The sequence below is a fragment of the Hyperolius riggenbachi genome, chromosome 5, assembly GCF_040937935.1.
Source record: "Hyperolius riggenbachi isolate aHypRig1 chromosome 5, aHypRig1.pri, whole genome shotgun sequence".
Lineage (NCBI taxonomy): Eukaryota > Metazoa > Chordata > Amphibia > Anura > Hyperoliidae > Hyperolius > Hyperolius riggenbachi.
Genome location: NC_090650.1, coordinates 376,479,918 through 376,502,228, shown reverse-complemented (window position 1 = coordinate 376,502,228; position 22,311 = coordinate 376,479,918). Strand labels below are relative to the sequence as shown.

General features: G+C 43.8%; 1 protein-coding gene across 1 annotated transcript in view; it reads left to right on the top strand.

Moving 5' to 3' along the window:
• Nucleotides 1-21,306, top strand: part of DECR1 (2,4-dienoyl-CoA reductase 1) — a 76,533-nt gene extending 55,227 nt beyond the window's left edge. The window contains exons 6-10 of the mRNA XM_068234871.1: nucleotides 11,091-11,190; nucleotides 15,017-15,089; nucleotides 15,604-15,750; nucleotides 19,421-19,483; nucleotides 21,037-21,306. Coding sequence (XP_068090972.1) covers nucleotides 11,091-11,190; nucleotides 15,017-15,089; nucleotides 15,604-15,750; nucleotides 19,421-19,483; nucleotides 21,037-21,096 — 443 coding nt within the window. The 3' untranslated portion in view covers nucleotides 21,097-21,306. The remainder of the gene's footprint in view (nucleotides 1-11,090; nucleotides 11,191-15,016; nucleotides 15,090-15,603; nucleotides 15,751-19,420; nucleotides 19,484-21,036) is intronic.
• Nucleotides 21,307-22,311: the final 1,005 nt, after the last annotated feature.

The following is a 22,311-nucleotide window of genomic DNA, read 5'->3' as shown; positions in this document are numbered from 1 at the left end:
GCCACGCAGACATTACATAGCAGCTGCCAGAACCTCATGAAGATCTCATTAATGTGTTTAGAATCCTTGTTTTTAAGGCTTTGTCAGACCCCAGCTGCCATCAATAAGTATTAAACCATACCATAGAAGAAAGAATTGAGTTTGAAAATGGCACGTCAAAAGATCAATTTAGCAAAAACCAATTAAGCGTGATATCTGCGCGCTGAGGGCCACATTGCCTGAAGACTTCCAGACGGTGCTTTACGCACTGCAAGGCTTGCCAGCAAGAAATCTGCACATTGCAGGTTATGAAATGATATAAATGCTTTTCTATGTTTTGCTTTTCCACCTGCGAAGCATCTGTTGCAAGGAAATTGATCATCCAGTGTACAGGTTTTAAATCCTAATATTACAATGTTTGTACAAAGACAAATTATATATGGATGCCCTGCTATATCTACATTGAAGTCCGAAGATAGCCCTATAGCTCCATTTGCTCACTATGTTGTCACAAAAGGGTGGGGCTTAAAGGACAACTGCTGTAGTCTTACTGCACAGATGCAAACCGCTCCCAGGCGTGGTAGCGCGCCGGGCCGCGCATGCCTGACAAAGCGTGACTTGGCCAGGCTTTCAGGCTGTATCGTGGGTGACAGCAGCCACCTGGGGAGACACCGAGGGTCTGAGCATCCTCAGGGGGCTTAAGGAAGCCCCAGGTAATTATAGAACCTGAGATGGCTTTCATCTCGGGTACATTTCAAGTAGTTTAAAGGGAACCTAAACTGAAAAGGATATGTATTTTTCCTTTCACAAATAATACCAGTTGCCTGACTCCCCTCCTGATCCTGTTTCCAATACGTTTAGACACAGCCCCTCAACAAGCATGCAGATCAGGTGCTCTGACTGAAGTTAAACTGGATTAGCTGCATGCTTGTTTAAGGTGTGAGATCCAGATACTACTGCAGCAAATAGATCAGCAGGACTAACAAGCAACTGGTATTGTTTTAAAGGAAACCTCCATATCACTCTCAGTTTAGGTTCCCTTTAAGCACTAGGAGGAGGTGGGTGGAGTCAGACGATTTGCTCTATGCTGGGGAAGGTACTCCCACTTTGCTGGCAAGAAGGAATTACAGGAGCCAGCATTCAGGTCATTTAAATGTATATATTGCAAAATGAGGAGACATTCAAGGCAAACACACATTGCTAATCAGTAAAAATGTACTATCCTGCTGAATTAAAAATGGGAGGCTGAACTAGAAATTTAAGCTCATAATACAATACAGTTGGTAAATGCCTGCATCTAATGTTCTTTTAAAACTGATGGCAAGCAAGGAGGAAAACATATTTAAAAATAATTATTTGTGACATCCAACATCGCTCGGGTTGCAGTTGTTTTTTTTTTTCCCCTAAATTCCTCTCGGAGTTCTTCTTTAACAACCCTTCATCGCTCTAAGGCCTCTGCTGAGAACATTTTTTTTTTTCTCATAACTTGTTTCCCAATTTTACCTGTCACAAACATGTGAAATATATTGTGCTTACAAAAAGAATTGGAGTTTACAACCAAGAAAGCCTTTAACTAATGTGCCAGAGTCCGTAACGTGAAGAACTATAATTTATTACAGATGACAATGCAATAAGCAGGAGCGGAATCATAACTCGTACAGCGAGAAATGTTTTCATCTGATAACGGCTGCTCCGCGTACGCAGCCCATAATGAAAGCTGCAGCATGAGAAATAGCGCACAAGATGAATGGAACGCGCCCAGCCAGCTATTGTAGACAGCCGCCAGTGCTTATCGCTATAGATCTGGGAGGACACGTGTTGCAAGAAATGATCGAATCAGATGTGATCAAACAGGAATATCAGGGGAAGGCGGTGGACGGAGATGGCCAATTCACTCATTAAAGTCTCTGGTGACAGATGCCGCGTCCAGGAACCGCGCCAAATTCAGCAAATCCTGTAAAAGGCCAATTGGATTAGGGGGTGTAGATCTTAATCTGCTGGGGACATCTCTTATTATAAACCTTATGAATGGTCCGAGCAGAAAGATAGAAGAAACATTTGTCTGTATAAAGCCTATAGTGGTGGGTTTTCTGGTTTGTTTTTTTTTTTTGTTTTTGTTTTTTTTTTCTGACAGGGTTAGGAGTTAAAGGGGGACTTCAGCCTAAACAAACATACTGTCATTAAGTTACATTAGTTATGTTAATTAGAATAGATAGGCAATATAATCTCTTACCCACCCCGTTTTAAAAGAACAGGCAAAGGTTTGTAATTCATGGGGGCAGCCATCTTTGTCATAGGGGCAGCCATCTTTTTGGTTGAAAGGAGGTGACAAGGAGCAGGAGACACAGTTCCAACTGTCCTTTGTCCTGATCACCCCTCCCAGCTGCACACGCTAGGCTTCAAATGTCAAATTCAAAATGTAAAAAAAAAAAATTGCACCAAAACAGCAGAAGGAGAACCACAACATCAGAAATCCCATCATGCTTTGCACAGCATTAGGGGGAAAATGCCCGGGCAGTTTTTTTCTGTGCAGCTAAAAATGAGGCTTGTATAAGAGAAAAAAATTTCTGATGCTGTGAAACAGTTAAAGAAACACCAGGCCTTTCCAGTGCTGCTGAGTCAATTTTTAGTCTGGAGGTTCACTTTAAGATAATTGTTAATAACAAAGTTAAACTCCCTAAAAAAACACAAAAAAAAGAAAAAACGCTTGTTATGTATCAAGCTCATTACATTTTTGAATGCATATATCTGGAGACTGTATTACAGCATCTTCCAAATAAGGAGTTCTACATAGATGTGTCATTCTGCAGCATTCTGACTGGCCAACCAGGGTGTACAAAAAAAATACTGGTTCATAACATGTAAACCACATTCAATACCAAACAGCAGCAGCAGCTAAAGCCAATACAATTCTGGGATGCATAAACCGTAAACAAATTCATGAGATGCTAGTATACTACTCCTTCTGTATAAATCGCTTGCAAGGCCATATCTGTGCATTTTAAGTGCAAATGGGATGTTCGTAAAAATCCTGCTATTCTGCTATAGCGCACATGCATGCCCGCTCACATATGAACCCTTCAGCCCATGTTATGAAGTAGTTAAAGGCCAAGGATTTTTTTGACTTTCTCTAGATCAACTGAGCTATGTGAGAGTGCAGGACAGAAATGTACCATTATTATTATTACTATTATTATTAATTGTATTTATAAAGCACTAGCATATTATGCAGCGCTGAACAATACTGTAAATTGGAGGGAGGAGAAGAAAGCGCCGGCACTGCTGTTATACACTTTATTATAACGTTGGTAAAATCAATACAGAGACATTCATCCAGACAAATTGGAGAAACACATACCGTGGGTGGGTGTAGAAGGTGCGGTGGGTGCAGAGCCTGACAGCCGTTTCGCGCTACATGCGCTTCTACGGAGGCTATGGCCATAGCCACCGTAGAAGCGCATGTAGCGCGAAACGGCCGTCAGGCTCTGCACCCACCGCACCTTCTACACCCACCCACGGTATGTGTTTCTCCAATTTGTCTGGATGAATGTCTCTGTATTGATTTTACCAACGTTATAATAAAGTGTATAACAGCAGTGCCGGCGCTTTCTTCTCCTCCCTCCAACCATGCTGTGACTTGGACCTGAGCACGCTGAGGATACACTTCAAATACACTTCCGTTTGGGGCTGTGTAGTGCTCCCCCCTCCTCTTCCTCCCTCCTCTTGGATGTGTTTCGATTCCTGCAGTGCCAGCGGTTTCTGCTTCTCTTTCTACTGTCTCGACAATACTGTAAATACATACACTGAAAAATGATGACCATTTTTAGCATAGTAAGGTTATACAACATAGGACAACGTTATACAAGGCAAACTGGGTACAAAATACATAATAATGTGATTTGGGGCTGGTTAGGTAGCACCAGTAATACAAGTATGAGACGGTCATAAGAAAGGAGCACATGATCATGTAGAGTACACTAAGGAAGAGAGGACCCTGCCAAAGGCTTACAATCTAAGGGGAGGGGAGATGGATACACTAGTTTGGGCTGTAGAATAAGTATTTAGTAGAGAATTACTGTGTGGTAGGGGGTGGGTAGGCCATCTTGAAAAGGTGAGTTTTGAGGGCTTGCTTAAAGGGAACCTAAACTGAGAAGGATATGGATTATTCCTTTTAAAATAATACCAGTTGCCTGACTGTCCTGCTGATCTGTGTCTCTAATACTTTTAGCCACAGCCCCTCAACAAGCATGCAGATCAGGTGCTCTGACTGAAGTCAGACTGGATTAGCTGCATGCTTGTTTCAGGTGTGATTCAGCCACTATTGAAGACAAAGATCAGCAGGACTGACCAGCAACTGGTATTGTTCAAAAGGAAACATCCACATCCCTCTCAGTTTAGGATCCCTTTAAATGTTTTGAAGGATGGGGCAAGTCTGTTGCGCAGTGGAAGGGAGTTCCAAAGGGTGGCGTCAGCTCTTGAGAAGCCCTGCAGGTGTGCATGGGAGTGGGAAATGCACGGGGCAGTTAGGTGAAGGTTGTTGGTGGATCGGAGGGGATGGCCTGGTATACACCTGTGCACAAGCTCCAATATATAGGTAGGGCAGGTTTTGTGCACAGATTTATAGGCCAGGCAAAGAATCTTGAAACTTATCTTGTAGCTAATTTTTTTTTTCTCTTCCCTAATTGAAATTGGATATTTTTTTTTTCTTTGTCCAACCAACCTATGTCAGTACTTTGATTACTAAGCTATCAGAACATACAGTTTGCTTTACAATTGGGCGCATTCATAGAAAGCAGAACATGCCATAGCCCCGCATTACACTGTAAGGAATTGACATGTAAGGTGATGAGTGTCTTTAATGTATTCTGCGCTAAGTGGGCTGTGTATTTATAGCAGTTTTTGTGATGTCTGCTCCTGTCCATTGTGTGATGTATTGTAGAATGCAATAATATCCAAACTATTGTATTTGTGCTGAGATTGCCCTGAGCGCCTCTGCTTAATGTGTGCATGGCTCATGACTCAATTCATTGTGCTCCCATTAAAGCAGCTCTCTCTGCTATAAGTTTTGATTAGCTGAGTCAGATTTCCCCTTCCCCTCAGTAGTATTACATTTTTGAATACAAACCCTTAAGGAAGGAATAGTTTAATTAGAGTTGTTTTGATAACATTTGCTTTATTATTAAACGATTAATAATTTAACTATAGCTTTGATGTAGAATACTAATGTATCCATGCCTTCTTAATTCCTCATTATCTGCTTTAAGAGCTCCTATGTGACAGGTAATGCTAGTATTTGAGCCTTGCCTTATTGGGCAATGCCTGCAATCTTAGTAAGCACTAGAAGCCTTGAGAAGGCTTAAAGAGACACTGAAGCAAAATATATGATTTGTATGTGCAGGACAGCTAAGAAACATTAGGAGCAGAGACATAAGTCTAATATTGTTTCCAGTACACGAAGAGTTAAGAAACTACAGTTGTTATCTTTGCAAAAGAGCCATTGAGCTCCATGACTTTCAAAGTCACAGAGATCTCTGTCTTCTGAAGCTTGTTATCTCAATTGTCAGTCATTGTATCTTTTTCTCTCCAGAGGACAGTTCAATAATTCACTAGCCTGCTCTGTAAAATCATGTAGAATGCTGAGTAGTGCGTAAACTGCAAATATTAGAGAATGATGCAATGTTATAAAAAAAAGTATTACTGAAAATAAAAATGAGAATATTTTCTTTGCTACTAATGTTCTAGTAATTATCCGTACTACACAACCAATTCACTATATCATAATTTATTTTTTTTTGTGGGCTTCAGTGTCTCTCTTTAAAGGGAACCAGAGATGAACGTTTCACACAAAATAAACAGATCAGTCCATAGCTTGTAAAGAATAAATGCTCTACCTGATAATTTTGCCGCTCTGGTGTGCCTTTTTTTAGTGTTTATTCATTATTGCTCCAGGAAAAATCCAATATGGCCGCCAGCTCATATCCCTTCTGCTTCCGGGTTATGAGTTGTTCTGGATGTGCTGTCTAGGCTATATGAGACTAGGCTGCTATCTAGGCTATATGAGAGAGGCTGCTGCAGCCTTTCATCTGTGTGCTTTCATTTTGGTATGATTTGCAGCTGCCTGTAGGAAGTGTCTCTCATACGAATGAAACTGCAGTCATCATCATTATCTATGCAGAGTGTACACAGAGCACACAGATCATATTGCAGCCACGCTTGTCTGTTTCAGAGATTCTCTGTCAGCAGCAGCAGCCCCTCCCATGTCATCAGAGCTCTCAGTATGCAAAGCAGGAAAGCTGAGCCAGGAGGTGGCAGGCTTGGGCTTGAAAAGACTCCACAGAAGAGTGACTCAGCTATGATTCCAGGTCAAACCTAGACTGAAGGCTCAGTCAGGGATTCTTATCACAGCTGATAACGGACTAATTAAGCAGATAAGAATGAAACTAAAAGCAGAGAAGCTGTTTACTGTCATGTTCCCACTGATAAATGTAGTAAAATACAGGAGGGTGCATCGTCTCTGGTTCTCTTTAAAGGCAATCTGTAACAGAAAAAACTGTACCTGGGGGGTAACCTGTAAGAAATAACCCCTCCTCCCCCCCCCCCCCCCTGGGGGTTACTTACCTCGGGAGGGGGAAGCCTCTGGATGCTAATGAGGTTTTCCCTATCCCCCTAAGCTTCTGGGATCCAGCTTTGTCTTCCCTAAAAATACAGCCGACAAGGATGTTGACTGTAGCACAAGTGCTGCAGCACCTGCAATATATACCTTCCCCGGCTCCATCGCAGGTGCAGTGGCAGCTTTCCCATCAGGTTCAGGTGGATAAAATTGAGCCCGATCTTGTCAGTTCTACTGCACAGGCGACTTGTCTGCACAGTACAGTGGTTTTGATCAGGCTTGACTATTACCGTCTTAGCGGAAAGCTCAGGATCGCAGTAGTTAACTATTTACCCCCCCCCCCCCCGGTGTTCTGGGTCTGCTAGCACTGGATCCCAGGGAGTGAAGAGGACAGGGGAAGCCTCATTAAGATCCAGAGGCTTCCTCCTGACAAGGTAACTACCCCCAGGGGCTGTTTGTTTTTGTTTTTTTGTGTTTTTTACAGATTTTCTTGACTACTGCACACCTGTGAGGTTTGCATGGCACGGTTTTTGATGCCTTGTGTGTGTGTGTGGGGGGGGGGGGGGGGTGGATCCTGAAGTCTACAACGTCTCGTTCCACTGCTGAGAACCGTGAAGAGTGGACTCCCTGCACAGGCGGCTAGCTCTGTCCTGCTCTGCTTTCTTTAGCAGTAGACCTGAAGTGAGAGAGATATGAAGGCTGCCATATTTATTTCCCTTTTAAACAATACCAGCTGCCTGGCAATCCTGCTGATTTATTTGTGGCTGCAGTAGCGTCTGAATCGCACACCAGAAACAAGCGTGCTAAACGGGTCAGACGTGGGTCAGAAAATCTGATCTGCATGCTTGTTCAGGGGCTATGGCTATAAGTATTAGAGGCAGAGGATCAACAGGGCTGCCAGACAATCTGCATTGTTTAAAAGGAAATAATTACATCAGCCTCCATATTCCTCTCACTTCAGATTCCCTTCCTCTGCCTGTGACCACCATGGAATTCTTTTTGTCTTTACAGTGGTTTGCTAAAGTATTCGGCCCCCTTGAAGTTTTCCACATTTTGTCACATTACTGCCACAAACGTGAATCAATTTTATTGTAATTCCATGTGAAAGACCAATACAAAGTGGTGTACATGTGAGAAGTTGAACGAAAATCCTACATGATTCCAAACATTTTTTACAAAGCAATAACTGCAAAGTAGGGTGTGCGTAATTATTCAGCCCCCTTTGGTCTGAGTGCAGTCAGTTGCCCATAGACATTGCCTGATGAGTGCTAATGACTAAATAGAGTGCACCTGTGTGTAATATAATGTCAGTACAAAACAGCTGCTCTGTGACGGCCTCAGAGGTTGTCTAAGAGAATATTGGGAGCAACAACACCATGAAGTCCAAAGAACACACCAGACAGGTCAGGGATAAAGTTATCAAGACATTTAAAGCACAAAAAGATTTCCAAAGCCTTGAACATCCTACAGAGCTCAAGCGATCATTCAGAAATGGAAGGAGTATGGCACAACTGTAAACCTACCAAGACAAGGCCATCCACCTAAACTCACAGGCCGATCAAGGAGAGCTCTGATCAGAAATGCAGTCAAGAGGCCCATGGTGACTCTGGACGAGCTGCAGAGATCTACAGCTCAGGTGGGGGAATCTGTCCATAGGACTACTATTAGTCGTGCACTGTACAATGTTGGCCTTTATTGAAGAGTGGCAAGAAGAAAGGCATTATTAACAGAAAAGCATAAGAAGTCCCGTTTGCAGTTTGCCACAAGCCATGTGGGGGACACAGCAAACAGGTGGAAGAAGGTGCTCTGGTCAGATGAGACCAAAATTGAACTTTTTGGCCAAAATGCAAAACTGTGTGGCGGAAAACTAACACTGCACATCACTCTATACACACCATTCCCACTGTCACAAATGGTGGTGGCAGCATCATGCTCGGGGGGTGCATCTCTTCAGCAGGGACAGGGAAGCTGGTCAGAGTTGATGGGAAGATGAATGGAGCCAAATGCAGGGCAATCTTGGAAGAAAACCTCTTGGAGTCTGCAAAAGACTTGAGACTGGGGTGGAGGTTCACCTTCCAGCAGGACAACGACCCTAAACATAAAGCCAGGGCAACAATGGAATGGTTTAAAACAAAACATATCCATGTATTTAGAATGGCCCATTCAAAGTCCAGATCTAAATCCATTCGAGAATCTGTGGCAAGATCTGAAAACTGCTGCTCACAAACGATGTCCATCTAATCTGACTGAGCTGGAGCTGTTTTGCAAAGAAGAATGGGCAGGGATTTCAGTCTCTAGATGTGCAAAGCTGGTAGAGACATACCCTAAGGCTACTTTCACACCAAGACGTTGCGTTAGATGCGACGTTAAGGTCGCATAACGTGCCCCTAACGCAACGCATGGTGATGGTATTGGAGGACGCTACATAGAGCCGTGTTAAGTGGCTCTTGATGCGTCCGTGATGCGTACTTTTTGACGCATGCGCCGGCGGAGACCACGTGAGCGGAACACTCCGCATCACGTGGTCCCGCCAGCCAATAAGCGGCCGCTCCGGGAAGTAAACACTGCAGTGCAGTGCATATTTATTAGCCATGTGGTGGCCGCTATAGTGGACTCTCCCCGCCTCCTCTCCTGCCCCGAAGATACAAATAAAAACACATCACTGAGCATGTGCAAACAGCCTAACACGGCTAAAGCCGCTATAACGTGCAGCATGCAGCACTTTCTTTAAACATGCTGCATTGCAATGTAACGCAACATGGGCACTGTGAACAGCCCATTGATTTTTCATTGCTGTGCGGTGGGCTGCGTTACAGGCTGCTCCAACGTGTGCCTGTAACATCTCACTGTGAAAGCAGCCTTAAAGACTGGCAGCTGTAAATGAGGCAAAAGGTAGTTCTACAAAGTATTGACCCAAGGGGCTGAATAATTACACACACCCCACTTTGCAGTTATTAAAAAAAAAAAAAAGTTTGGAATCATGTATGATTTTCATTCCACTTTCTAAAAAAATGATTGTGGCAGTAAGATGGCAAAATGTGGAAAACTTCAAAGGGGCCGAATACTTTTGCAAACCATTGTATATGAAATCTTCTGGTCTTGGGGACTGGAAATGAGGGACAGCAATGAAAACTAGTTGGGTTTGTAGTTCTTCCCAGATCTACAAAATATTAATCACTCTTGAAAAGATTTCCCCACTTCCTTTTTGTAAGGAAATTCTTTTAGATCAGAACACAGGATAGCTGCTAAGATTCAACAGTGGTTCTAAACCAGGGGTGACACATTCCGACACAAAGTGGGCCAAAATTGAACACTGGGACAAAGTTGCTGGGCAGCCTTAATGTCTAGTGGCCACCTCCTCCCTTATAAAAGTTCACTAGTGTCTTATGGCTCCCCTCCCCTATACAGTTCCCCGGTGTCTAGTGTCTCCTCCCCCCCCCCCTCCCCAATACCGATCCCAGGTGTCTAGTGGCACTTATTCTTTCCCCTATACAGTTTCCTGGTGTCTAGTTGTCATCCCTCCCATTTACAGTTGCATGATGTTTAGTCCCTCCCCTATACAGTTGCTTGATGTCTATTGGCCCCACTCCCTTTCCTGTACAGTTATGTGGTCCTCTTCCCCTATACAGTTCCCTGGTGTCTAGTGGCCCCACTCCCTCCCCTCTACAGTTATCTAGTGTGTAGTGGACCCCCTCCCAATCCTAAATAGTTCCCTGGTGTCTAGTGAGCCCCTCTCCTTCCCTTATAGGGCTTGATTCACATATTGGTGCTAACTGTTAGCATGGCTTTTCATGTGAAAAACGGTTATCACGAGCAAAAATTCGTGTTTGCACACTTTTCACGTGCTAACATTCGCGTTAGCACAAATTTATCGCGCGAACGTGACCGTTGACGCAAATTTTTGCACGCGATAAGTTATCACACGAAATTTCTAGTGAAGCACTTTTCACTGCATGCTAACAGCCAGCGCCGTTTTGTGAATCAAGCCCATACAGTCCCCTGGTGCCTAGTATTCCCCTATCCCTGATATTGCTTCCCTGGTGAAGTAAGCCTTTACCTCCAGTATAGCTTCCTTGGTGATCTAGAGTGGGCCAAACATAATGCAAAGTGTAGAAACCACTTTTTGGCCATATGTGATGGCTCTGGGGGCCACAGTGTGATATGTGTGCTCTAAACCTTCAGCACACTATCCAGAACTGAAATATTTTTCTTTATTCCCTGGAATTGGGATTTCATTTCTTTATATTTGTTGTTTTGGTTTCTATATATAGAGCATGATGTTGCAGTAACAGGAAGTAAAAGCATCACTGTTTGTTTTTACCATATTAATATTTCAGCAGCATCTGGGCTACGGCGACCTGGCATTCCGTAAACACCCACTTGCCAATCCATTTCCTACAATAAACGATAAATTGACATTTATTAGGAATGTCTGGGTCACAGTTTTCCCTGCAGTACAATTGATTACTGCCTGTTACAAGTGCTGTTTGTCTGATTCCAGGTGCTGCATTTCTGGCCATTACTACAATCTATGCAGAGAGCGGCTCTGGATTTGTGGTTCCCTCTGCTTCGGCTAAGGCAGGAGTGGAGGCGCTGTGCAAGTAAGTGCTGTATGGCGTTCAATACGCCTCAACTTCTCCAGGTGTAACTTTCCTTAAAGTTGCACTGTCTTGCTATTTAGCTAGTATTTTGTTCTACATTACTGTGTTATGAATCCCAATGTGAGCCAGGAAACCTATCTGGGTAGCCTCTGAATAATATCTCTACATTGATATGAATTTCCTGAAAGGGAACCTGAGGTGAGAGTGATACGTAGGCTGCCATATTTATTTACTTTTAATCAATGCCTCTCGCACTCCCATACACGACAACAGGACTTCACTAGAGCTGCTCCTATACTGTGGAACTCTTTCCCACTGCCCATCAGGCTTGCTCCTCCTTCAACACCTCCAAACAAGCTTTCAAAACTCGCCTCTTCAAGGAGGCCAACCCCAACTCAATGCTGCCCTTGCTCTCTGCTGAGAACCTCTTGATGCAGCCCCCCTCCTTTCACATTACCACCCCCTCTCTCTAGATTCAAGAAGGCTGAGGGTGAGTATATGCACCCTATGGAAAGAAACACAGAGACAACGGGAGTCCAAATGGTGCAGTACCTCACAGAGATTAATGAATACATTAAATGGTGTTGAAATAATACAAAGGCGGGTTGCAGAAGGGCAACCGACCACTGCAGGCAGGTAAAGATGCACAAACCCGAGTCCACTCGGGGTACCAGGAGACCTGGTGAAGGTCTCTCTCTTGAAAAAAAACTCTTACACACCGACAAACGAAGTGGTGACAGAGACCACCAGTGGTCAGGTGTAGGAGCACCCCACGAATGGGGTGAGACACAGTAAAAAGGGGGGTAAAGAGGCGCCCAAGGTGAATAGAATTCATTAAAAGCAACTAAAATATAAACACACCCACATAGGAATGGATATTTTATTAGTAAAAAAAAACACAGGCAACGCGCCTTGTGGGAACTCGCTCACCTCCTCAGGCCAAACAAAGCACCACTAAATGTCGGTAGCCGGATTCAAGGCACCTCTCTTTGGCCTGGGGAGGTTGGCGCGTTGCCTGTGCTTTTTTACTAATGCATATCAATTCCTATATAAGTGTGTCGTCATTGGGGTAAGCCACTTCATTTGTTTATATTTTAGTTGCTTTTAATGTATTTTATTCACCTTGGGCACCTCTTTACCCCCCTTTTTACTCTCTCTAGATTGCAAGCCTTTGGCAGGGCCCTCTCCCCTTGTGTGTCCTACTTGATTGTGCACCCTACCCAGAATTATGTGAACTTGTATTATTGGGACTACCACGCCAGTGGATCTGGCATAGTGTATCTTATTGCTTATTAGTATTGTGTTGTTGTATCTTCCCTGTTATCATTGTCTGTAATCTTATGTATTGTACAGCACTGCGTAATATGTTGGCGCTACATAAATCCATTAAATCATAATAATGCAAGTCTCCTGGCTATCTCCCAATCCTGTGTCACTAATAATTGTATCCATAGACCCTGAACAAACATGTAGATCAGGTGCTCTAAATGAAGTCTGCCTGTATTAGACACATGCTTGTTTCAGAGTCTGACACTATTGATGCAAGAAGATCAACATGACTGCCAGGCAACTGGTATTGTTTAAAAGAAAGCAAGTATTGCAGCCTCCAGATCACTCTCATACTCTAAATAGACTATATATGGGATCCATGAACCATGGTCCTGACATCACACTGTGGGAGGGGTTTCACCACAGTATCAGCCATACAGAGCTCCTCCCTGAAGATCTGTTCGAGAAAAGGTAAAGATTTCTCATTGGAAAGGGGGTATCAGCTACTGATTGGGATGAAGTTCAATTCTTGGTTATGGTTTCTCTTTAAAGGGAAGATCCGCGCACATAAAGAAAAACAAATGGCACTTACCTGGGGCTTCTTCCAGATCCTGGCAGTCGATCGGTGCCCTCGCTGCAGCTCCTCTCCCTCCTGGCGTCCAGCGGTGAAGAAGCCGACCTCGCCAGGTCGGCTTCCGGGTCGGCATTATGAGCGTTCCACGGCGCAAGTCACGTGGTGTACGTGACATCATCGGGTCTCTACTGCACAGGCGCAGTAGTTCTGCGCCTGCACAGTAGAGACCCGATGACGTCACTTACACCACGTGACTCGCGCCGTGGAGCGCACGGAAGCTGACCTGCGAGGTCGGCTTCTTCACCGCTGGACGCCGGGAGGGAGAGGAGCTGCGGCGAGGGCACCAATCGACTACCAGGAGCTGGAAGAAGCCCCAGGTAAGTGGAGTTTTTTTTTTTTTTTATTTGCGCGGACCTTCCCTTTAAAGAGAACCTGAGGGGGGTTCTAAGAATCCAATTAGCATACAGAGGCTGGGTCTGCATATAATACCCAGCCTCTGTTGCTATACTGTTTGCCCCAGTCCACCCCCTGAGCTCTGCTGTTGCCCCCATAAATCTATCGCCGTGCTGGCGACATGCAGCGTGTCGCCAGCCAGCTGTTTACATCTGAAGTGTCAGTCTCTGCCACTCCCCTGCCTCCTCCATAGCGCAGCTCCCTGCCTGCATCCCTTCCCTCCCCGCTGATTGGACTAGGCTGTGTTCCTTTTTTTTCTTTCTCTGCCTGAAAAAGATAAACATAAGGTATGCAGGTGACAGTTTCTGCCCGGGTTGGACTGGGTCAGACTATAGCGTAACCCTCCCTAAGTAATTACAGCCATAAAACACTTTCCGGTCAGTAAATGGCTTCTGAGAGCAGGAAAGAGAGAGTCAATAATTCACAGATTTCAGCTCTGACATACTACAGTGAAGGTGTCATTGAGCAGAGACAATGAAACAGTAAAAACCTAAAAACTAGATTTAAATATAAAATAAAACTGTGGGATATCTAAAAAAAAGTCATTTTTAGGAGACTGAGGATAGATACAATTGTTTTTCTCAGTTTATTTTCATCTTGGATGTCCTTTTAGGATTTCCTTTTTTTTTTTGTATTTTGCTTAGATTTGTAATAATCATGTGTTCACTTGCATCATTGTATTACCACAATTTTCTTACACTGATACACTTGTAGCAAGTTCATAGTTCAGGGGTGCGTACACCTAAATAAAGGTGCAGCGGTCATTTGGATACCGGAGAAAGCCACTAGTGGAATAAAATTACAGATATTCTACTATTGGGCAATGGGTAATACAGTAGTAAAATATCAATAATTTTTACTGATATTTTACAATTGCTAAATATAACCCTATCCTCAGTTGAACCCTCCCTCTATCAATGTCTAACCCTAACCAACCACCCTGCCACAATCTCTGCCCATATCAGCACTGCCTTCACCGCTAAACTTGCCCTCCGATGATATATCTGCACCACTTACTTAGGTTTACCCACTGGGCGCCGCTATATAGTAGCTACTATTAACATTGTCTTTATGCGACATCCCCTTTTTACCAAATCGCCACTGCACCTAAATTTCCTGCTGCGGTTCAGGCCTTTGGGTTTAGTTATCAGCTGTTATTAATTTAACCCTAATGTGATTTAATAATAAAGTATAGTATACAGGGCTTGTTGTATTGCTAAGTTGATTTCAGTGTGGGATACACAAGTATATCAGACAGTACTGTCTATGCACTGTCTGAGGGGGACACTTATGCGCTGCACAGCGGTGCATGCTGACAAGTCACTGTTACATGCATTTTTGTGTGCAGTCCAGAGCTCTCCCATTCAGTACAGATAAATGAGGTCAGTACTGCAACGGAGAGCAACCCAGGTTAGTAAAATGCAATGCAAGCGAATGCATGGGCCCTAAATGCTGGATTTCATTAGCAAGCCAGTTTTCAGTACTTGCCTTTGTTGCAGAGGTAATGCAATGTATTCTCTCACATCACAGATCCCTTGTTGGCGAATGGGGAGGATATGGAATGCGCTTCAATGTAATACAGCCAGGCCCCATCAAAACCAAGGTATGTGGACATTTTTAAGGTGATCTCTTAACCACTTCAGGACCAGAGCAATTTTCTCCGCCCATTATATTGTCATTACCTTGCATAGATGAATATAAGGTAACGCCCCTGGAGCAGCTGTGTACCCACTTGCAGATGCGGGCAGATGGATCGGGGATCTCTGCCGACGAACGTTTGTTTCCCTGATCCATCTGTGTGAATCTGCAAGCGTCGGATGCACCGCCAAATGATTGTGTAAACGATCGTCTGCATGATCGTGATAAAACCCACGCTAGTCAATATAGATCGGAACAAGCCTCAATGACTTAATCAGACCTGTCAGTCGTTCAAAAAGTAGCGATCAGCGTGGGTGGCATTAAACCTCGTTTAACAAATGTTCATTGAACAATGTTGCGGGATATTGTGCTAAAAACGTTCATCACACAAAATCATTTGCGAATATCACTGAGTAGGTATGAGCCCTTGGAAATAATACAGGTCTTCTATTACATTCAGTTTTCTGTGCATTCATCAGGGAGCCTTCAGCCGGCTAGACCCCACTGGAGTCTTTGAAGGGGAAATGGTGGAAAGAATTCCAACTGGACGCCTGGGAACACCTGAGGAATTGGCCAATCTTGCAGTGTTCTTGTGCAGTGACTACGCCAGCTGGATTTCGGGAGCAGTACGTATTTTGTTCGACCCTTTTGTTATATTCTCTGTATAGTTATAGTAATAGATGAGGTGAAATGTATTGCGATGGTTGTGGTGCATATAAAGGTTTCTTTATACATCTTCTCAGAACCACTAAAAGTGAGTAATGAAGAAAAGCCACTATTTTATACAGTGTCACATTTATATTATTACTGTTAAAAAGATTCTCAGCTCAGAGACTGTTGTTATTAATACTCACTACCAAGGCCACTTGTGCACTTTCACAGCCCCTAGAGCTATTTTGGTCACAAAATTTGTAAAATACCAGAATGCTTTATGGGAGAGGTCAAATCTGGTAGGCAATGAATCTGCTCTGAGAGCTGCCATTGTCTGACTGATAGCACTGATATCTAATCGTTTTGGATATGTAAAAAAGTCACTTTTCAGAAATAGATGCCACCTGAAATCCACAAGCTAGATGCTTTCGATGTACCCCAATTTGTTTTTTTTTTTCTACCGTCAAACAAATTTCCGCTTATTTGAGTCTGAACTGTAAGATCAGCGATTTTAAAAGGGAAAAAAAAAGACATCCTGTACTTCAGCCAAAAAAACAGTTTAACTTACCTGGGGCTTCTTGCCACCCCCCTGCAGTCATCCTGTGCCATCCTTTCGGGATCCTTCAGCAAGCAGCAGCAACCCCTGTGGCGGTTACTGCGTATGCGCGGCACCTGATTGCGCTCCCGTTGCTGGGTGCGTTCTGCGCATGCCCTGTAGCGACTTGCTTATCCTCACAATCAACCTATAACAATCAACAATGTATGGTGGTATGAAAATTAAAGTCTTCAAATTTACCAACCTCTACTCCCCTCTCCTAAACACTCTGCATTGATTTATGGCCCTGTAAACTGGTTAAACTGTGGATATTTGCAAAAACGCAATGAGTTAACAAAGGGATAAAACACTAGAACTGCATTGCCCTGACTGCAGCAGAGGCTATGAAAACAAATATGAGGGTGTATACAGACATTAATGGATACCTGAAGTGAATTAAAGCTTTGAAATGTGAATAGTCTGTTAGATAAAGTATCTTCTGCAAAAGTACCTTGCTGCTTGTTCCCTTCAAGGTCCCGCCCTCCCCCCCCCCCTTCCTTCAGCAAACCCCTTTGTAAACCCCTTTATCTTTATTCCTACCTCCCAAAGCAAACTTCAACCTAATTGCCAAACCTCCTGTCCCTGCCTATTTATAATGTCCTCCCTTACCTGATTCCCTAACATTACCACTTAAAGGGGAACTTCAGCCTAAACAAACATACTGTCATTAACCATTTAGTGGCATCCTAACGTATTCATACGTCATGCTTTACCCTATTAACGGCAACATGACGTATTAATAAGTCGCGCGTTCCCGCCGCTGCTACCGCTGTGTGCGCGCCGCTACGGCCGCCGTTTCCGTCGGGATCCCGTGCTGAGGGATTGGGGAAGAGGACCAAACGGTCCTCTACCCAATCGCAGTGCCTGGAGTGAATGACCGTGACCGCGAACAGCAGCTACGTCCATTCACAAAAACAGGAAATGTAACAATTAAATAAAGTGTAAAAATAAAAAAAAAGTGAACACTTACTATAACGAGTGTTCACTAGCACCATCTTGTGGCCAAAAAGTATATGACACGTACAAAATACATACATTTAAAGTACATACACATGAGTAATAAAATTACACTTCCAACACTACCCCTCCAAAAGAAAACACTTGTAAAAAAAAAAAAAAAAATCAGCTTAAAATAAATAAATAAATACTTGCCTTAGGGACTCAGCTTTTTTTTAATCTATATTTTATGGGGGAAAATTAATTTTAATTTATTACATAGGGGCTTGTAATTATGGTCAGAACAAAAAAAAAAAAAACACCTATATTTCAAAATAATATACTGTCGCCATACATTGTGATAGGGACATAATTTAAATGGTTTAATAATCGGGACAACTGGGCAAATACAATGTGTTTGTTTTATCCACAGGAGAATGTTTAATTTTAAAACTATAATGGCTGAAAACTGAGAAATGATTTTTTTTCTATTTTTTTTTTGTTTTTTTCTCATTAAAATGCATTTAGAATAAAAAAATTCATAGCAAAATGTACTACCCACAGAAAGCCTAATTGGTGGTGAAAAAAACAAGGTATAGATCATTTTCTTGTGATAAGTAGTAATAAAGTTATTAGGGAATAAAAGGGAGGAGCACTGACAAGTGAAAATTGCTCTGGTCCGTTAGAGTAAAAACCCTTGGGGGTGAACTGGTTAAGTTACATTAGTTATGTTAATTAGAATAGATAGGTAATATAATTTTTTTACCCACCCTGTTTTAAAAGAACAGGCAAATGTTTGTGATTCATGGGGGCAGCCATCTTTTTGGTTGAAAGGAGGTGACAAGGAGCAAGAGACACAGTTCCAACTGTCCTGTGTCCTGATCACCCCTCCCAGCTGCACGTGCTAGGCTTCAAATGTCAAATTCAAAATGTAAAAAAAAAAAAAAAATTGCACCAAAACAGCACAACGAGAGCAACAACCTCAGAAATACCATCATGCTTTGCACAGCATCAGGGAAAAAAAGCCCGGGCAGTTTTCTTCTGTGCAGCTAAAAATGAGGATTGGATAAGAGAAACAAAGTTCTGATGCCGTGAAACTGTTAAAGAAACACCAAGCCTTTTCAGTGCTGCTGAGTCGATTTTTAGTCCGGAGTAGAGTTGGGCGAACTGTTAGCGCAACTGCAGCCGAACTGTTCGGCTGCCCAACCTGTCATGTGGCTGTGGCTCTTACTACTTCCGGGTCGCAATGACCCGGAGTAGTACGTCTGCGCTGGCCCGGCGGAGCGCGTCCTAGATCGCGCTCCCGTTGCCGGGCACTCTCTGCGCATGTGTGTGACGTCACTCATGACGTCACACACATGCGCAGAGAGTGCCCGGCAACGGGAGCATGATCTAGGACGCGCTCCGCCGGGCCAGCGCAGACGTACTACTCCGGGTCATTGCGACCCGGAAATAGTAAGAGCCACAGCCACATGACAGGTTGGGCAGCCGAACAGTTCGGCTGCAGTTGCGCTAACAGTTCGCCCAACTCTAGTCCGGATTTTCTCTTTAACATAACGTTGACCTATAAACCCTATTGCAGTATTTAGAGCTCCCAACCGCTCACGAATCTAGCCAAAACCAATATTCTGGGCTCCTCTATGTAATAATCAAGCCTCGATTCCGATAACCGGAGCTTTGCAGTATACTTGCCAAGCCCTGGCACCCTTAATTCCAAAATTAACATCAAATCAGGAACCCAATTTTATGGATTTTCTGCAAAAGAAAAACTACCGGTACTTCTTCTCACACTCCCCTCTGCATAGGACAGTGTGTGCAGCATGGTCAGGCTGGGCAAGCAGGAACTGGCACATGCTGTAGGCAGAAGGTCAGTCAAAATATCACTTTAGTCTGCAGAGCGTCTGTCTCTGCTGTAGATGAGAAGTCAGAACACTGGCGGACTTGTTCCTGGTGAGTGATCTGTGAATGTTTCCAAGCATGGCTCAGACTGGTATGGCCATCAGGGTTTGCTGTGTCTGTGCAACCTGTAAAATCTGCAGTGTGTTCTACCCACATTTACTGATACCATCTATACATGTTCTTCCCTATTCATCATGTCTTTCTGTATGTTACAGGTGATAAGATTTGATGGCGGTGAATATGTGAACTTGGCTGGAGAATTTAATCACTTGAGGAAGGTAATATTTACCACCAATGTCCATCTTGCCCAGTTTTAACATTTTCAGTTCACAATATATTTTCAATACAATCTTTATTCTTTAACCTTTTGAGGACTGCAGGGCTAAAACCCCCCCTAGGGACCAGGCCATTTTTAGTAAAATTGGCCACTGCAGCTTTAAGGCCAAGCTGCAGGGCCGCACAACACAGCACACAAGTGATTTCCCCCCCCCCCCCTTTTCTCCCCACCAACAAAGCTCTCTGTTGGTGGGGTCTGATCACTCCCCCCATGTTTATTTTCTTTTTTAATAAATGTTATTGTAGCTTTTTTTTTCATAAAAAAACCCTGTTTCTTTTAAAATGTTTCCTCCCTCCCTCCCTCCCCACAGCCGGCCAATTACGGCGATCGGCTTTCATAGGCTTCTGCCTATGAGAGCCGATCGCTCTCTTGTCCCCAGTGCAGCGCTGCTGCTGATCGCAGCGCTGCACAGTGTAAATAGATGGCGTGTAGTCGGCGATCACGCCGTCTAACAGTCTCCTGAGCGGCAATAGCCGCTCGGAGACTGAAGGCGGGGCGGAGCTCCGCCCCCCAAGCAGGAGATGCACGCGCAGCCTGTGCGCGATCTCCTGCAAAACAGAGCCCCAGGACTTTACGCCAATCGGCGTTAGGCGGTACTAGGGCTGCCGCCGTGGCCACGCCCGTCAGTGTGACACGGTCGGCAAGAGGTTACGTTACTTTTTTAATGCTTTTTCTTTGTCACATTGGGCCTCACAAAAAAAAAAAAATGTTTGATGTTCCTCTTGCCATTGTGTGTTTCAGAACTCATGGAGACTCATGATCAAGTGATAGAATTTTAGGGATTTGATTTGCTGTGAAAGTCCCACAATGCATTGCAGGAGTCTGACAGCCACAGTCATGATTAATAAAGGCAAATGCATGCTGGGATTTGTAGTTTTATCACAGCTGGAGAGCCACAGTACCCTACTGCTAGTTTAGGGAAAAAAGTGCTCCAAAGGGGTACTCCTTTCAATAGAAGGAAGCCTCTAGATATCTGAGTCTTCCCCGTCTCCACCCCCCACCCCGGGATGTTCCAGTGCTACATCCCCCAAAAAGACAGTCGACAAGCCCTTGCGGACGGCTTGCGAATGCACACTGGTATGGACCCGATCGGCCTCAGCTTGCACTGGAATGTCCTGGCAGAGGAGGACGGGGAAAGCCCACTGAGGATCCAAAGGCTTTCCTCTCCTGAGGTAAGTATCCAATGTTTTGCTTTTTAAAAGATAAGATTAGCAGAAAATTTGCTTAATAAACAAAGTTCCATTTGCCAGCAAAGTGAAAGTCATGGCAAAATAAGCACTAACTGTTAATCAGCTGACACCTGTATTTACACTAAGCTTGATGGGCAGCTAGTATCTTTCATTTGGTTGCAGTTTCCACTTTCTGGGTTATTGGAGACCTGCACCTTTGGAAAATATCCTGCTTATCCTTACAAGTCAAAGCTCTTTAGCACACATCATTTACTATTTTATAGGCTGATCTGTGAATAATGTTTTTCTTCATTTTTTTACACAGGTAACAAAAGAACAGTGGGACATCATGGAAAAATTAATCCGTAGCACTAAAGGATCCTAATTCCTTCTGTGCTGATTGCCAGGAGGGCTCTGGGAATTCTTTCAGAACTGAGAAAGACCAAAAATCCAAACCCTCCTTATGCAGTGTTTTCAGCAAGTACTGCCACGGAGATGGAATGAATTATGTCAGGAATTGTGGGGGTTTTGCTTAAAAAAATGGAAGTCTAAAAAGGTCATAAAATCTAAAATAAACTACAAATGATTAAAAATATGCACTATTTTTTTTCTATAATTGGTTCACTACCGTCCATAAACTACACCTGGGAATTTAACCGTAGAAACTCTTCAGTGATCTTTAAGAAGCTATAGAAACCCAATTTCATAAAACAAAATGAACCGCTTCAATGAATGTGTGTGATTGTGATACTTTTTTTTTTTTTTTTATTATCACTAATAAAAAATGTAAATTATCTCAGTGTTATCATTTATATGAAATATACAGTAATTTTGGGGGGTAAAATATCCCCCTTCCATGCGCAGCCATTCCCCTACAGCTGCTTCCGTTCTCCATGTGTGGCCATCCCCCTTTCTTGTATACTGGTTTCCATTTGCAGCCATTTCTCCTCCATGTACAGCCACTTCCCTTTCCATGCGTAGCCATTCCCCTTCCGTGTGCAGCTGCTACTCTTTTCCATGCGTAGCCATTCCCCTTCCTTGTACAGCTGCTTCACTTTTCCATGTACAGCTGTTTTCAATTTCCAGGTGTGGCCATTCTTCTATATACAGCTGCTTCCCATTTCCACTTGTGGCCATTCCCCTTCCATGTACAGTTATTCCCTTTTCCATATGCGGCCATTCCCCTTCCATGTACAGCTATTCCCTTTTCCATATGCGGCCATTCCCCTTCCATGTACTTACTTCTGCTTCTCTTTTCATGTGTGGTCATTCCCCTTCCACGTAGAGCTGTTTCCATTTGTGGCCATTCCCCTTCCAGCTTTATTCCATGTGCGGCCATTCCCCAACCATGCACAGCTGCTTCCCTTTCCATGGGCAGACATTCCCCTTCTATGTACATCTACTTCCCTTTCCTTGTGTGGCCATTCCCCTGCCATGTACATCTGCTTCCCTTTCCATGTCTGGCCATTCCCCTTCCATGTACATCTGCTTCCCTTTCCATGTGTGGCCATTCCCCTGCCATGTACATCTGCTTCCCTTTCCATGTGTGGCCATTCCCCTTCCATGTACAGCTGCTTCCCTTTCCATGGGCAGACATTCC